Genomic DNA, 17,859 nt, shown 5'->3' on the forward strand with positions numbered 1-17,859 from the left:
CTACTGGCTGGAGCCTCCCTCCCTTCCCCTGGCCAGCCCCATCCCCTGGTCAAACTCCTAGATGACCTCATGGTCAAGGGGACAATTTGCATACTACACTTTTATTATATAGGATAACTATATTTAAATCTTTAAAAATAAGCCAACTAAAATATAAGGAAAATTTTCCCATGGTTAATAAAGGAAGTCAGAGGAGAAGGGAAGGAGAAAACGAAATCGCCTTTTGGTCTTGTCGAAAGGGCGCGGGCAAGGCTGAGGGACCCCCCTCCAGTGCACGAATGTTGTGCACCGGGCCTCTAGTTGTTATATAAAAGTTACTAATAAAACACACTTCCTGCAGACTGGCATGGCTCAATGGTTGAGCATTGACCTATGAACCAGGAGGTCATGGTTTAATTCCCAGTCAGGGCACATGCCCAGGTTGCTGGCTTGATCCCCAATGGGGGGGTTGTGCAGGAGGCAGCTAATCAATGATTCTCTCTCATCATTGATGTTTCTATCTCTCCCTCTCTCTCCCTCTCTGAAATCAATAAAAATATATTTAAATAAATAAGTTAATTAATCAATCTTTTTACAAACACACACACACCTCCTCTTACCCCCGGGGCGGGGGGTGTTAGGGGGGAGAGACACATACAAAGATAAGAAATACGATGTTTTAAAGATAAGACAAGTGATACTGGGTGATAGCTGGAACTCAAAGAAAGGAAAGCTGATTCAGCCCCAGCAGAAGTTTGCAGGTGACACGGGAGGCAGAGGAGCACGCATCCATGGGAGAATACTGCATGAGCAAACCAGGAATCAAGCAAAACCGGGGAAGTGGCCACCCGTGTTAGTGGGACAGGGACGCTTGTGGGGAATCATGCTGGGAGTATTCTAAAGAGCGAGCTAGTGCAAGGATTGAGACCCTGGCGGAAAGGAAGCGGAGGAAAGAAAGTGGGCGGGCACTGTTTTCAGACCACACCAGGAGGCGGTGCAGACAAAGACTGACTAGTAACCACTATGACTCTGATTATCAAAACTCACACAACAAAAAAAAGCAGGAAAATGCAGAAGACATTCGGAAAATAAGTGATAGAACTTTTGAACATTCACACAGGCAGCTGCAGTTCCTATAACATACTGTGCACGGAGTATGAATTTTACTAGAGGATAAAATTCTGAACAGAGAGCATTCGGCTTTTTATGTGCATTAAAACAGAAAAACATATCCCATTAACCTAAGAACCCAGTATTAAGAGATATGCAATACAGCCAAAGCTGTAGAACGACCTTTAATAAAGTGTTTAAAAAGATAATTAAGCTGCTATAATATTAAGCCTGTTTTTAATTTTCTCTATTTTGCTTACTTGTATTTTTGTATTTTTCTACAATCGTGAACTGCTCATAAAAAGGGGAAAGGGTATTTTTTTAAACCCTGCCAAGAGTAAGTCTACGAAAAGAAGTGTATCATAAATGAGTGGAGGTCAATTACATTGACAAGTCAACATATTCAGCAGACCAGCATTTGCTCAGATGCAAGAGAGAGTCGAAAGTCTGAGATTGGGGCGTGAAGGACCTGCAGTGACGGCCGGTACCCACCTGGGTCACAGAGGCACTTGTAGCTGGTGCCCACGCTGCGGCAGGTGCCGTGAGCGCAGGGGCTGAGCGCGCAGAAGTCCACCAGCTGGGCACAGGCGGGGCCGGTGAAGCCAGCGCTGCAGCTGCAGCCAAAGCGCACCCCGTCGGCGTAGCAGGTCCCGTTGTTCTGGCACGGCGATGAGGCACACGGGTCCACCTTCTCTTCGCAGGCGGAGCCGAAGTACCCTGCCAGGACACGCAGACCCAGAGGATGGTTAAACATTTTTAAACTGTATTTACATATAACAACTTGTAAACTCAGTACAACATTCTTTTCCTCGTTGTGAATTGATTAGCCAATTAATCCATTAATAGTCTGCGGGTATAAACAAAGGCAGGTATGGCAGGTTTTTTCAGTGTGGGTAATTGGGGGTTAAAATATTAAGTCCTGTGCTTCCAGTTTTCTTGCAATATAAAATATGACTGCTCAGATGTATAGACATGCAGGGACATGAACACATTTATATACGCATACATATGTGTGTGTCTACATGCAGGGATGGGGATCCTTTTTCCCATCAATGACCATTTGGATATTTATAACATCATTCAATTAATATAATTTACTTACTATAAATGTATGTTGAGGACACATATGTAACACCTTAAACAATAAAGAAAATTTTAAAAACATGTATGTTGCTATGAAAACAAGCTTCTAGATTTATTAAATTTCAAGTCCTGCCTGTGGTTGCCTTGGGAGGGCCAGACCAAATGATTTTGCAGGCCTTATGTGGCCCGCGGGCCAGACGTTCCCCATCCCTGACTAGAGAGATGTCAAAAATATATCAACAGTGGATACCTTCAGGAAAGTGGGACTGGGGTCAGTGCAGGGCTTTCACCTCTTATTTTATACACATTGCTGGGGAAAAATATTCCTCACTTTGCTTTAAGAGGTAAAGATATAATCCTGAATTTTAAAAATTAAACCCATGTAAAATAACACACAATAAAAAACCTTTCTCCCATCTTTACTCCTTTGTCCCCCATTCCCTTCTCTAGAAGCAACCACTTTTGTCAGTTCTTGAATATATGTATATATTTTTTAAGTTGGTTATTGCACTAAATACACTGTGGTATATCCATACACTAGGAAATTATTCAGCAATGGAAAGGAACTAAGTTATGACACAACATAAATTAACTTCAAAAAATTATGATTGGTGAAAGAAGCCAGCTACACAACATATAATGCATAACTTCATTTATAAGAAATGCCCAGAAAAAGCAAATCTAAAGATATAGAAAGTAAATCAGTGGTTGCTTGGGGCTGGGGTGGGAAGAAGGGTTGACTTCAAATAGCCATGATGAGTCTGATATAAATGTTTTAATGTTAGGTTGTGGTGATGGTTGCACAACTCCATATATTTATTAAAATGCATTGAACTGTACTCTTAAAATGAATGAAATCTATGATATGTAAATTATACTTCAATAAATGTTCTAAATTGTATTCATTTTAAATGTGTTTAATTGTATAGGTGGTTTTTATTTTATTTGTGTGTGTGTGTTTCAGTATTTCTCATTTTTAAAATGTTACATATTTATGTGTGTGGGTCTGTAGGCTTGTATGTCCATGTAGGTGTTTAACAATCCTTTAGGTAAAATCTATTTTTCTTTTAATATTTTAAGAGAAGTTTGAAAATTAAATGAAGATTATTCAAATTTTAGAAACAAGAGTTAAAGAATTTTACTCATATACAGTTTTTATTGCAATATTCTATTTCATGGTTTTTATCGCCTTTAAATTTACATTTACCCATCTGCACGCAGAACTAGAAATGCTGGTGGTTTCTGTTGCTATTGTTAAGGACATGGGGAATATACAAAACAAAAGTTGTTCCCAGACATAATCATCTGAAGCATCATCCAAAAATTGGCATAATCAACATGGTACTCTTCTGTCCAAAATAGAAAATTCAAAAATTATCTAATGCTATCCAACGTTTTATAACATTTTGGGTAGTTTTTAATTTTAGAAATAATCCTAAGAATGTATCACACAATCAGTTTTAATAACACTTGAATTCTCCCAAGAGTCTCCTTGCAGCCTAGAGTGGAATACAGTTCTATCCTTCATGAAATGTTTTCCATTTCATTCTGACTGCAAAGGAGACACTTAAACACACTGTTATTACCATAGGACAAATTGAGCAACCAAGGCAAGTCCTGACCCTTCTAATCTACTACTGCCCTGCCCCAGAAACAAGGCTGAAATTACTTTCTTCATAAAGTTGTTGTGGATTCTAAAAAGACATACATCAAAATTCTTAGAACAGCTCCCCTAGTCCAATGCTGAATGACTGAATAAAAATGGTAATAAGAATAGAAACAGCTGACATCCTCTGGGGGCTCCAAATGGGTTCAACCACATTCATAAACACATTCAAACTCCAAAACACAAAGAGCCCAATATAGGAGAACAAATGGAATACTGCTTTGTGGAATCTATAATAATAAAAGCGTAAAATGCAAATCAACTGAACAGCCAAATAGAACAACTGTCTGGACGACCACGCTAGACACGCACTGGCGCCAGGCCAGCCAAGGCGGATGCGATGTGATTGGTCGGGGGCCGCCATAGCCCCATGATCACCCTGCAGAGGGAGGCCCAGGCCACCAGCCAGCAGTGCGATCGAGGGGGTGGGGCCCTCGATCAATCACCCCAAAGAAGGAGGCCTAGGCTACCGGGCCAACAGTGCTACAGTGGGTGGGCGGGGCCTCCCTCTGCAGGGCGATCCATCGTGGGGCTCCTGTTCTGTGAGAGGGTGCAAACTGGGCTGAGGGAACCCCCTCCAAGTGTGCGAATTTGTGCACCAGGCCTCTAGTATTGTAACATAAGTAAAAAAATAACAATAGCAGTGTTTCTAAAATGACTAAAAGATTGATAAATTAGCCATACTGGAGAAATAATATGTAGTCCTAACTAGAAGCTAACATATTTGAATTAATAATCTCAATTGAAGGTAGAAAATAAAAAACTATTTAATATGTTAACCAAAAAGTGCACTGAGAATAACGAAGATAGTGGTATTTCTTGTTTGGAATAGTTTATTTCAAGTCATACAAACCTCATATGATGGACATCAGGAAATATTAAAATGAAAATTCCAGAGCTCCAGAGAGAAACTCAAACACATAGGAGAAATACCAACAGTGGAGAGCTTTAAAAACAATTCACTGTAATAAGAGGGAGTTTAGAAAAGGATGAAATATTAAAGGATTAAAATGGAGAATAAACAAAACAGAACTACAAAGGAAATCTCTAAGGAATGCAGGGAAAATGCAAAAAGAACAACAACTATAATTTACTTAGTTGACTGTTACTTCAAGTTTTGTATTTGAACCAGTATTTATATATGCCAGCTGACCATTTATTCTGTAAATAAAAAAGAAACCAACACCCCTGAGATATATACATTATGGAAATCACATATTTAAGTCCCAAAGAAAGCACTCCTGGAAGACTTTAAATTACAAAACAATGGAGTTACTCTATGGAGAAAGCTATCTAGATGCCAGAGTTTCTGCAAGATTGGTAAGGGGGAATATGGAATAAAGTAATACTGGCATTTTTGCTGACCCTGTAAAGATCATTTATATAGGAAAAATGATATGTATGGGCACTTAAAACCGAACTCGTGATTTCACTGTCTTGGTAAATGGTTCCAGTCAGACATTTAGAAACTATATCTGATTGCTTCTTGTCCTTTAACCCCCATAGCTAACCAGTCAGTGGATAGTAACAGGGTCTATTTCCAAAACAGTTTGTGAATCCGGATGTTTTGTATCATCTCACTGCCACTGTTCTAGTCAATCTAGTCAATTATCTTTCCCCTCGTCTATTGTAAGTTTCCTCTGGTGAGCATCCCTGTTCTATTTTACCCCTATAACCAATTTCCCAAATAGCAATGAAAATGATTTTCTTAGAATGCAAATACCATCATCACTTCTCCCTTCCATGGGCAACAAGTCCTACAGGCCTTGACTCAGCTGACCACTCTGAGCCCTCTCTTTCCAGGAGCTGGCCACGCTGCCTTCCATTCAGTTCCCAGAAATGACAAGCCATCTCCCACCTGGAGCCTTGAAACATTCCAGTGCCTAGAAGTTCCTGCTCCAACCTGCTCACACAGAGGGCTCCTTTTAATTCTCAGCTTCAGTGCTAGACAGACAGGCTTCCCCTGATCGCCCCATTCCAGGTATATATCTCTTGCTTGTTCTGTATCACAGCACTCTGCTTGCCACCTTCACAGCACTTTCCTGACTTTGTGAGATGTAGTTGTATATTGGTTTACCAGAAAATAACCATTTCTCATCCCCAGCAAGATCCGAGGCCTCCTAGAGGAGGAGTCACGTGGGTTCCTCTCACCCTAGAAGCTCAGCACTCAGCAGAGTGGCCACACAGTAAAAATTTGTGGAATAATTGAGCAGATGAAAAAATGAACGAGTGACAGAGGACATTTTCTAATAGATTTATTCCACAATAAAGAAAGTAGATTGAGAAGTATGGGTTAGGTTTGGGGAGTTACAATAAAGGAATATGAAAAGGGTGAATATTAGTCACTATCTGCTCTGATTACAGATAATATAAACCAGTGGTCGGCAAACTCATTAGTCAACAGAGCCAACTATCAACAGTACAACGATTGAAATTTCTTTTGAGAGCCAAATTTTTTAAACTTAAACTTCTTCTAATGCCACTTCTTCAAAATAGACTCGCCCAGGCCGTGGTATTTTGTGGAAGAGCCACACTCAAGGGGCCAAAGAGCCGCATGTGGCTCGCGAGCCACAGTTTGCCGACCACTGATATAAACCATCAGTGAATCAAGACAGTGGTAGAAAATTTGGTGCCTTGATGAGTTGCAAAGGGAAACAAAAAGAAGGTCTGTAGAATCTTGACTCTCAAAGAATTTAGTCTTTAACAGTGAAGACCAGAAGGACATATCTGTGATGATGCGGAACAATGTGAGGCCATTTTTTTCTTTCTGCAAGCACAAAATGATTCCAGCATGAAGTGAAGTTGGAGGGACAGGCCCGGCTGTCAGCATGGGATCAGTGTGTGTGGCAAAGGCTCTGAGTGCAGCAGTGATTGAAAAGAAGGAAGGATTGTTAGGGGTGTGCAGGCCAGGAAAACCTCACAGAGAGCTAGGGTTTGCACTGGGCCTCAAAGAAAGCCCTGGATTTGGTTGGGCAGACAAGGATGAGAAATGATATTGGGATCAGAGAAGAGGTTTTGGCTGATGTTTATGGAAAACGTAATTGGGACCACATTTGTTCTAGTTCTAAGAAAGCAGACAGCTATGCATGATAAAGAGGAGAAGGGGGAATATCCAGGAAAAGCAATTACAAAACCATCAGATGTAAAAGACCCAAGACAATCACATTTAAAACGTGACTTTTAATTTTTAAGAAAATCCATGTGAGAGAGTAAAAACCATTTTAAGGACTTCTTAGCAGAACAAAAGGATGAATTTAGATCTAAGACAGGAAAATGAAAAATAACTAGGAAATAGAGGAATATTAAGTTAACTTCTCCCCAGTTTTGACTAAATATATACAAGTCAGAAGAGATGAAACTTAAAGTAGATGAATTATATGAACAAAAATAATTGGTTATTAACAGTGGAAATTTAGAGGTTTAGTGAAAAAGTTCTGCTATTTCCTTTGGGGATTCATTTATCTAACATATTTATATATAACCTATAGTCATTGAGGCCAGGCACTGCTTCAAGACCTTGCATGTTATTGAGGAAATAACTTGTAAAATCATTGACCAATCTGTTCCACAGTCTTTACCCATATTGCTACCCATGTAGCAATATGGGTAAAGACTGTGGAACAGATTTCTCACCTCAATTACACTAGTAAACACCTGACTCCTCAATTACACTAGTAAACACCTGACTCCCTACTTCTCACCTCAATTACACTAGTAAACACCTGACTCCCTACTTCCAGTCTCAACCTCCTTTAATTCACTCTCCACACTGCTTGCAATTAGGGATAGCAGAACAACACAAATAGATGATATCCAGTAGCCTCAGAATGAAATGCAGACTCAGTATGGATTATAAGACTGTTCATAATGGGGCCTCTGAGAAGTCATCTCATTTATGTTCACTTTCCACACTCCTCTTGGCCTTACTGAAATATTGACTCTCCCCCAAATCATGAACTCTCCACATCTCCTTGCATTTTTAACCCATCTTTCTTTCTACTTAGAATATTCTATGTGGATTATGAATCTTTGTAACTGAGTAGATCAACATGAATCTAAAGTGATTGCCTCTCTAACTTCCGACTATCATGTGCCAGCCCTAAACTGGGCACCAGAATGGTTCCCAAAGGGAAGAGCTCGAGGTGAGGGGTAGGACCCAGGCATTCACTAAAAGTGAGCGCTGCTGACCCCTGCTGCTAGTGGGAGAAGCAGGCAAACAAAATTCCTTCCAGTGTTTTTTATTTAAACAATCTCAGAGAAACTGTGCTATGGGAAAAGAAAAGGGGGAAGAAACAAAAAAGAAATAAGGACTCAGTTGTAAATCACAAATTAATCAGCATTACCAAACATAGAAATAAAATTTTGCACACACTTAATAAGTCTTCATATCCTATTTTGTTTCCAAAAGGTGAAACCACATAGCACAGGGAACTCCAAGGATCTCAGCTGCTAAAATTCCTAAATGAAGTGGTGATTTAGGGATAAAGCCAATTTTTAAAAGAATAAAAACAGTATTTCATTCAGGCATGGTAATTTTATGAGGACATGTTGCATGTTTCTTACGTAAATACATGCCGTTTTATATGGTCCTAAGAGAGGGCTTTCACCAAACTCATACATATCAGGATTCTGGGGGAAAACAAACAAATCCTAGAACTGGATAACTCATAAATCCTTATTGGATAGCATGCCCACTTCCTGAGCAATACACATTAATCTCAGAGATAATTTTTATGACACGTGTGACTATTGCCTATAAATCTCTTTAAGACAGGAAGCATCGCCACTGACATGAGTTGAACAAAAGGATTTACGTAGCTAAATTACTCAAGGCTATAAAATGTAGAAAAACAAAAAACAGTTTGGATAAAACTTTGGAGCATGTAGCAATGGGATTCAACCTTCAGGGCCTTTGGCTCAACATTAAGTTTCAGACCCAGACCTTCCTTAGAGTCGCTTAGAGGTTTTAAAACTTTTCTCTATAAACATTACTCGAATAAACAAAATGGATTTATTATCTCAGCAAGGGGATCTCAAGCAGATATATCTAAATTGAAGACTTTTAGGAATGGGGTTCCTTAAAGGTAACAGTCAAACCTCATCATTTTATAAGGAAACAATGTCTGGAAGAGATAAAAATTATATGACTCACCCAAGGTGATATAATTCTCCATAATCATCATCATCATCAACATCATCATCAACGTCATCATCATCATCATCACTAATATTTATTCAGCACTTACTATTTGCCAAGCACAGGACTAAGTCCTGTTCTTCACACCTACTTACAAAGGGTGTACCAGTATCACCCACATTTTCTAAATGAGGAAAAGGAGCCTCAGAGAAGCAAAGAGCTGTAAAGGTATATCCAAATATCAAATCCATAGTGTGACCCTAAAGACACATTTGTAACCACTCCACTCTCCTGCTGCATCAGAACCAGAATCAGGTCTAGAGAAAGACACCAGGCCAGAGAAAGACACCAGCTCTCACTTTGGCAATGGAATTTCCAAGTTATAAGATCTGCAATGTCTGACAGTAAATCCAAAGTGGCATTCTAACAGTTACAGGTCTTGAAAGAAAGGAGTCCCTAACTGCATGCAATACATGTCTTCATGGCTGCCGTACAAGAGCAGTTACTATAAATGATATGTGTCTATAATCCTCTCAGGAGGTTGGCACTAGAAAACGTCTTTACATTCACACTTTAAAACAGCGGTCGCCAACCTTTCGGACCTCATGGACCACCAGTGGTCCGCGGACCACCAGTTGGCGACCGCTGCTTTAAAACACATTGGAGAAATGTCACAAGAAGCTTCATATTCTCACTTTGGTCTTTTATTACCAAATTCTATGGCAGATAGATTTCAGGAGGGTGATTAGATTATATGAGAGGTGCCCTGTGTGATGAGAATGGTCACAGATGCAGAACTGACAATGTTTTCATCTCTATTGATTTATTTTTATTCCTCATTAATTTATGTGATATTCTACTTCTTCAAATCACCAGGTCCGGGAGGGAGGATAAAAATTGGGATGCTGAAGCAAGTATGATGGCTAGAAGTAATATTCAGATTTTACTTATATACAGATTTAAACATATTCATGTATGTAAATACAATAGGCAGTAATGATAAGTATAAACAATTAGATATCTGCAGAATTAAAATACACTTAGTTGTCTAAAATATATGAGCTTCTCTCCTTCTCAAATCCTATCCTTCAACATCTCTTTCCTGCACTTCTACAGCAGCCCCCAAACTTTTCTCCTTACTCCCACTCTTGTTTCCCTCCAATCTATACTGTTCCAGGATGAAACTTTCAAATTCCCATTAAAATACATCAATAGTTTGGCAGTGATAATTATTAGAAAAACCATGATAAAGCCACTAATATTTATTGAGCTACTTTCTGGTAGCAAGCAAAGCAATAATAACAAAGCATTCTGGGGTTTTGAAGTTCTTGCACAAAAATCCCTTGTGATCCCAGAATGACCCTGTAAAGGAAGCAGTATCATCACCTCCCACATCTAAAAGCCTAATGTGCAAAGTGTCCCCTCGGGAGTTTGATCACTCGCTATGACATGCACTGACCACCAGGGGGCAGCATGGAATGAAGGAAGGCCCTGGCCAGCAGCCGGCAGCCAGGGAAGGGAGGCCCTGGCTGGCAGCCGGCAGCAGCTAGGGTCCCTACCCGTGCACAAATTTTGTGCACTGGGCCTCTAGTCTACTAATAAAAGAAAAACTGGGTGGGAGAGGGGGTTAATGATTTTCCAGCAGTCAGTTAGCCGGTGACCCTGAAGCCCACCCTCGGCTATGGCACAGCCTGCAACCAGAGTTGGATGGCCACTGTGGAGCGCAGGGTGAGGCACACTGTGAAGAACTCAGAAGTGATCTACAGGCAAGTGATGATGGGTGCTGCTGCACGGCCACCAGCCCTTCCAGTGTTTCTAAGTTTTCCCATTTGTTTCAGAGACTCCCGTGGAGGGTGAGGAGAGGGGCTCATCCCACACATTTAACTCCATCGTCGCGGTGACCACAGTCATCACAAGCACATCCAGCTACAAAGGAACACACCAAGTCCAGCTGCAACCACCCGGCTCCTGCACCCACTCAGGTGAGCAGGAGCCAGGAGACAGGATTCATCTTTAGCTGATGCTCAGGTCTTCACAGCATTAATGAATATGAGACACTGCCGATAGGAGATACTGCCAATCGCAGGTGTGGCTACCGGCAGCCCTGAGCCCTCGGGTTACTGGGCAGTGGCCTTTTATCAACACCCACCCAGTACCACTGCCTTCCTGCTACCTCACAGTCAGGGGCAGCTTAGGGTCATTTTGTGCACAGATATGTTTCCTTCCACACTCACATGCTACATGCACCCTCCACAGAGCATGGCATGCAACTCCGTGTGGTTGTCAATGTCACTTCAGTGGATCAGGAGTTTACATGCTGGTTTTAAGAAGTAAAAACTCTAATACATGCTATTCTTGCAACATCCAAGATTTAAAGTAATTCCTTCCATAACATTCCTCCAAGCAGAAACAGAAACAAAACTTCCTCTAAGTACAAAATCATTCCTTGAACACCAGCTTGATAGCTGTGATTACCCGCCTGCTTCTTCACGTGAAACTTCACAATGTAAAACTATTTTTACCAATAAAAGTAGCACTGAAGCGGCATTTGAGATCTTACTGCTCCGTAGCTGTCATCAGTTTGGTTAAAATAAACTCTTACAAAACAATTTTTTTAAAAACTAGCTCTAAAGCCTTGGCTAGTATGGCTCAGTTTGATGGAACATTGTCTAGTACACCAAAAGGTTGCCGGTTTGATTCCTGGTTGGGGCACATACCCAGGTTGCGGGTTTGATCCCCAGCTGGAGTGCATATGGGAGGCAATTAATCGATGTTTCTCTCTCACATGGATGTTTTTCTCTCTCTCTCCCTCTCCCTTCCTCTCTAAAATCAATAAAACCAGATTTTTAAAACAATAGCTCTAAAGATGTGGCTTTCTAGGTGACTCAAAATTTCTGAGATGTTATAAAGTTGATATAAAATCAAAAGCAGGTGAACTTTACTCTGAATATTTTTTATGTGAACTGGTATCAAAAACCAATAATTTAACAAAATATGAATCTTAAGTGAAATTCACCATTAGGAAGAAATTCCATTTTATTATAGTTATTCATTTTCAATGTATAAATAAAAATCACAGGAATTCCTAGATTATGTCTATTAGTCAAACATCATTTTCAAGCCATTCTAGCATAGAACTAAAATATATATATAATTTTTAAATAAATGGAACAAAATAGGAAGTTCCCTTGTAGAGTGTTTTTCAAAAATTTACAGTACAAAGCTCATTAAGTAAGTTCATGATTTAAAATGGAAAACAAAGGTACTCCTAGGGCAATAATATTTACCGTCTGGACACTGGCAGGTGAATCCACTGAGATTAGAAATGCATGTTGCTCCATTTCTGCATGGGTCTAGGATACAATAATCAATCTTGGATTGGCAAAGCTCTCCGGTATACCCTGAACAGAATAAGAAAGGTATTTTATAAAATATGTTATGCCGAAGCCACCGTGAACCATCCCATGAACTGATGGAGTCAACTGGTGCCCACCCAACGAAGGCAGCAGCCCTGAGCGCACATCTCCCACCAGCAGGCCTGTCCAGGTTTAATTGCTCAGGTGAGTGGTTCTCCACTGGTGATTCTTTCCCCGCAAAACATCTGGCAATGTCTAGAGACATTTATTGTCACAGCAAGGGGGGTGCTATTGACATCTAGTGGGCAGAAGCCAGGGATGCTGCTAAACATCCTACAATTCACAGGACAGTCGTCAGCAACAGGAATATCCAGCCCAAAATGTCCCTAATGCGGGAGTGAAGCATGCTGCTTTAGGTCAATGAGACCTTGATCTTTCTGAACAAAAACACTCATTTTGTCCCAGTGCCTCTCACCTTCCATTAAACAGAACCTGGTCCTTTACAAAGCAGGGAAATAGCTCCTTCAGAACATTTTTCAGAATCCTTAGGAATATTTACAACCTCTAGAAAGTTAAAGATCATTTTACAATAAATTATTTGAATATAAAACTTTAGTTACTGAGGAATTTATAATTGTGATATTCAATGAATAAGTGAAATAATTAGGTCAAAAACAGATGACCATTGGAAGCACTGATGTTTTCTTATAGGGAATTAATCACAAAGGTCTATAGTTTCTTTGAAGAACATTCTAGCAAACAAAAAGGATATAAGAAAAGTTGTGCCTCGGGATATACAGTAAGAATGTCTTTCGAGGCCCTGGCCGGTTTGGCTCAGTGGATGGAGTGTCGCCTGCGGACGGAAGGTTCCCCGGGGTTCGATTCTGGCCAGGGGCATATGCCAGATTGAGGGCTCAATCCCCAGTAGGGGGCGTGCGGGAGGCAGCTGATCAATGATTCTCTCTCAGCATTGATGTTTCTATCTCTCTATCCCTCTTCCTTCCTCTCTGAAATCAATAAAAAAAATTAAAAAAAAAAAAGAATGTCTTTCAAGGACATATGGGATGAATGGAGAAGCTCTAAACTGAGGCTTGGTGCTTTTAGCAACTGACCCTGAGAAATGACATTAGATAAAATCAAGTTTGTATGCTAGTACATATAGCCTGGCAGATGGAAGAAGACCAGACACCATCAAGCAAATGCATTGAGCTATAAACTTATTCAGTGAGCTCACTACCAGATTACATCTGGTCTGATGTAGACTTAGAGTATTTAATTCTATACTAGTGTGTATTTAAGTATAAAAATATAATTTTAAATTTATCAGTGTATGGAGAAGGAAAAGAGCTAAGTTCCCTGTGAATGTCAGAAAGGCTTCGAAGAAAACTACATCCTGGTGATGTCTTTTGACTGTTTTCGACATAACAAAAACCCACCCCACTCCCACCAGCACCCCCAAGTCAATATCTACATTGCCTGTACTCTTCCACTGAAGGAAAACCTGGAGTTTATTGGCAAATTGCAGGGGCATCCTCAGTTGGCCAAGGGGGTCCTATTATTAAAAAACAAGGCAATCGATCAGTGGTTTTCCTAAACCGTCTCCTTTCCTGCACAACTTTTTTGTGTATTATGTTTTCTTCACGATTCTGCTACTGAAATAAAAATAGGCCTCTGCTGTTGCCTTCACTCTGGAGGCAGAATGTAATGTTTTCTTCAGAAGCTTCCAGGGTGAGAATTGTGGTGAGAGCTCTTTTTAACATTCCTATCTTTTAACAGCCTGGCCTGGGTGGTGAGGCTGCGATGCTGGGTTTGTCCTGAGAGCCTGAAGCCCCCCGGAGAGCCCACCAGCCCCAGCCCTTGCCCTGGGGGGATCTGAGCCGCCAGGGCTGGGGCTCAGCCGCTGCTGCTGAGACGGATGCCTAATATTAGCAACTGAAGTAAGAAATAAATAGCAGGGATCCGCGTGCCATCAACACGGTCAATCTCAGAGGCATCCAATATCAAAGTCGGAAGGCAGGAATTATTTAACAGAAAAAAAATGAGTAAGATCTGCTGGCAGGGGAAAAAAACAAAGGCATCTGAATAAATGGAAGCATGATTCAAAAACCAAAGGCAAAGAACAGAAGAGCTCGGAGGCCCACCTGTGAGAGGAAATTAATTATAAAATGGGACTACAGGATAGGAAAGCATGAGAGAAAGCTGACAGCACAATTAGGAAAATTAATCTCAAGTTTAGAAAAAAAGTAACACATCCAACAAGTACACAGGCAAAAGGCACAGTGGGAAGCACGGTGGTTGGGGGAATGAAAGGTCCGCGATGATGACGCACCAATCAGCTGAGTGAGCAGGGCAATACCATGGACTGTGCCCTTCATTTCCGCGGGGTGAGACAGGGGTAATAATACCTGCTCCCTCCAGGGTGGTTGTAACGACTGGATGAGAGCAACTCCAAGGAGCAGGAGCCGCTCCTATCAAGGGCAGCCGTGAGACCACAGTAGCTTGCACCACGCCTGGCTCAGTATTTTTGAATGAATGAATAATTTATGGATTTTAACACTGCCACGCAATGTGCCAATATTGTTTGATCTCCACTTTGAACAGGCAGCGTAGAGCAGCGGTTCTCGAAGTGTGGTCCCCGCCCAGCAGCAGCAGCCTCCCTGGGAACTGGCTACCAATGCAGAGTCACCAGCAGCACCCAGACCTGGAAAATCGGAGACTCTGGGGGTGGGGCCCAACAATTTGAGTTTAAGACACCCTCTGGGTGATTATGACACAAAGTACATGCTCAAGTTTGAGTATATGTGCATGCTAAAGTTTCTGACCTGGAAAACTAGCAGAAAACAGTTTTTAATACCAAATATGAATATTAGTCATTTAAGAATTACACATATAATGCAGATAACAAAGGAAAAGGATCAGAGAGGGAAGGTCAAATAAAATATATCATGTCACAAAGCCGTTAGGGACTGCGCTGTCCACACATGCTTTTTCTTTGATGAGTAGGAACCTCTAAGGCTCAGTTGCTGTGCCTGTCATTGCATTGTTTGCGGATATGCTTCCCTATTCTTTAAGAGCAGGTGTTAGTGATTTTTGTCCCCAGCTTCCAGCTCAGAGCCAGGGACACCACAGGTACCCATTACATAGTCATTAACGACTGCCTAAGCACCATGCAAATTTTTTTAGGTAATCTCTTTCATTCTACTTTCCTTAAACCTAAGTAAGAAACTGTGATATTGATATAGGCCAGACAGCTTATGACACCTGAATCTTTTAATCTGGTGATTACAAAGGGGAAGAGATTTCAAGAAAGTTCTTTTCATTGAGTAGGTCCTGATGACTCACTGAGAAACTTAAATCAAAGAGGAAGGAAACCTGAAGTTAATTAAGAAATACACCGTGGGACAAACAAGTTAAGGGATTGACTTAAAAATATTCATCAGTTGAATTCTAAGTCTGTATTATAAACCAAACTGGAGAGGAGGCAGTCAGTCATTCTTTCAGAAAGAAGGTTTGTGAGTGAAAATTCAGGGGATGTAAAGGAAGTCTGCAAACAGTTCCTTCCTGCAGAGGGCTTGCCCTCTGGTGAGGAAAGAACCACGTTCACACAAAACGAACACATGGTGTGAGCAAAGCAGGGAATGGCACCGAGTCAGGCACATTCAGGGACAAGGCTGGGCCAACCGAAGTGTTGGGGGACAGAGGGAAAGGCTGGGCTGGGCACAGGCCCTGACAGGCCTCAAGGACACGTGCTGAGGCGCTGGGGTTACCACACATGGCAGCGTCTGTGAAGGTTTCTAAACAGCATGCGGACATGAGAAGGTGCATTGCAGATTGGTCATCCCCTGTTCTCATTGACTTCAATTTTAGGGGGGAGCTTCAGTCTCCCCTCCCTTCTCCCTGGCAACAGGAGCTCTGGTGTAGACCAAATGAGGGAACTCCCGAGGGGCCATCAAAACACGGGATGTGGGATGGTGGGCAGAGCCTCAGGGAGCGAAGGAAGAGAAGAAAATTCTAATCTTTCTCCTCCTTCAAGAGGCTACAAATAGGTACCCTTTACAGATCACCTATTCAATGCCAGTTGGGCATGTATGTGTATGTGTATAGATGTGCATTTCTGTGTGTTCATGTGTGTATGTGTGTGTTGTATTGCATGTTTGTGTGTGGATGTGTATGTGCATGTTTGTGTGTGCAGGTATGTATATGTGTGAGTTCTCTTGAACTCTTACAAGGTCAATACCATCATTCTATTTCACAGATAAGTAAAACAGTGGCTCAGAGGAGCAAAGTGCAGCTGGTGAGTGACTCCACCTGGACTGAAACCAAGACTGCAGACTCCAAACCCCACACTCTTTACTCCTCCCTGTGTCTTTTCTTTCCCTCTCATCAGGCTTATTTGAAAAACAGTGAGAGCCAGCAAGGCCAGCCCTGAGGCAGGGAGAGGAGGCAGGGAGTGGCCTGGTAGGCCTGGATCTCCAGGTCTGGCAGAGGAGAGAAGTAAGTGCTGAGATCCCACGTGGTCCAGTGTGGCTCACCATACAGGGAGACCACAGTACTGAGGCCAGATCTCCGGATGGAGGAAGTAGCATGGAGCTCAGTGCAGGCAGCCAGCTATGGCCTGACAGTGACAATGACAGCAGCTGACACCTGCTGAGCACACGCTGTGAGCCAGGTACCTCTGTGGGCACTCCATACCCATCAGTTTATTTAATCTTCACAACAGACACCAGATTGTGATGCTTGGAATTCTGTCACCTATTGAAATTTACCCAGTGATCGTGAGTAATTTCCCCGAAGTCATGCAGAAAATGGGCAGTGAGTGCAGGCTTGGCACTGGGCTCTCCCAGTTCTGGGCTCCAGGCGAGCAAGGCAGCATGGATGGCAGAGAGGGTGGGCAGGCTTTTCACAATCATTCCAGCAGCGGATGACAATGACTTGAATCAGGGCATTGGCCAAGGAAGAGAAAGCAAAGTGCAGGAGCAAATGGGGATCATCATAAATAAAGCAAACTTGGTGGCTATCCAAAGACAGATGAGCTGAGGGCATCCATCTGTGAAGACTGAGCTTCCAACCTGGGTGACGAGGGTGGTGATGCAACTGACAGAAACTGGAGCCCATCAGAAAAGTCAGGCTGGCAGCGTGTGTGGGAGGTAGAGGGGGAAACACAGTGGTCAGGAGATGGGTCTAACGAGGGGTGAGGTGGTAGCAGACACCCTGTCCAATAGGAGTGCTGGAGCAGAGGTGACTCAAGGCTGGAGGGAGGGTCTGGAAGACATCCACTTAGAGGTGACAGCTCAGAATGAGTGACTGCTGCTAAGGAGAGCAGTTGGAGAGGAATGGTAAGGACTGAGCTCTGACAATAGAGGGGAAAGGAAGGAGGGGAGGGGCTGCAGAGATTTCAGGAGACAGGACACAGGGCAGTGTATGTAAGCCAGGTGAGAAACGCTTCCAAAAAGATGACAATCATGGGCAGGATGAGGAATTAGTGAGGACACCGACCATGACCTTGGAGAAGCGGTTTCATGATATAA

General features: G+C 42.0%; 1 protein-coding gene across 1 annotated transcript in view; it reads right to left on the minus strand.

Annotated features, from left to right (window-relative positions):
• The window catches only part of DNER (delta/notch like EGF repeat containing), a 256,070-nt gene that overhangs the window by 53,987 nt on the left and 184,224 nt on the right, over positions 1 to 17,859 (minus strand). Inside the window, exons 7-8 of the mRNA XM_080670649.1 lie at positions 12,263 to 12,376; positions 1,582 to 1,806 (exon numbers count right to left, since the gene is read on the minus strand). Of these exons, the coding sequence (XP_080526775.1) occupies positions 1,582 to 1,806; positions 12,263 to 12,376 (339 nt within the window). The remainder of the gene's footprint in view (positions 1 to 1,581; positions 1,807 to 12,262; positions 12,377 to 17,859) is intronic.

The sequence above is a fragment of the Plecotus auritus genome, assembly GCF_963455305.1.
Source record: "Plecotus auritus genome assembly, chromosome: 5".
Taxonomy (NCBI): Eukaryota; Metazoa; Chordata; class Mammalia; order Chiroptera; family Vespertilionidae; genus Plecotus; species Plecotus auritus.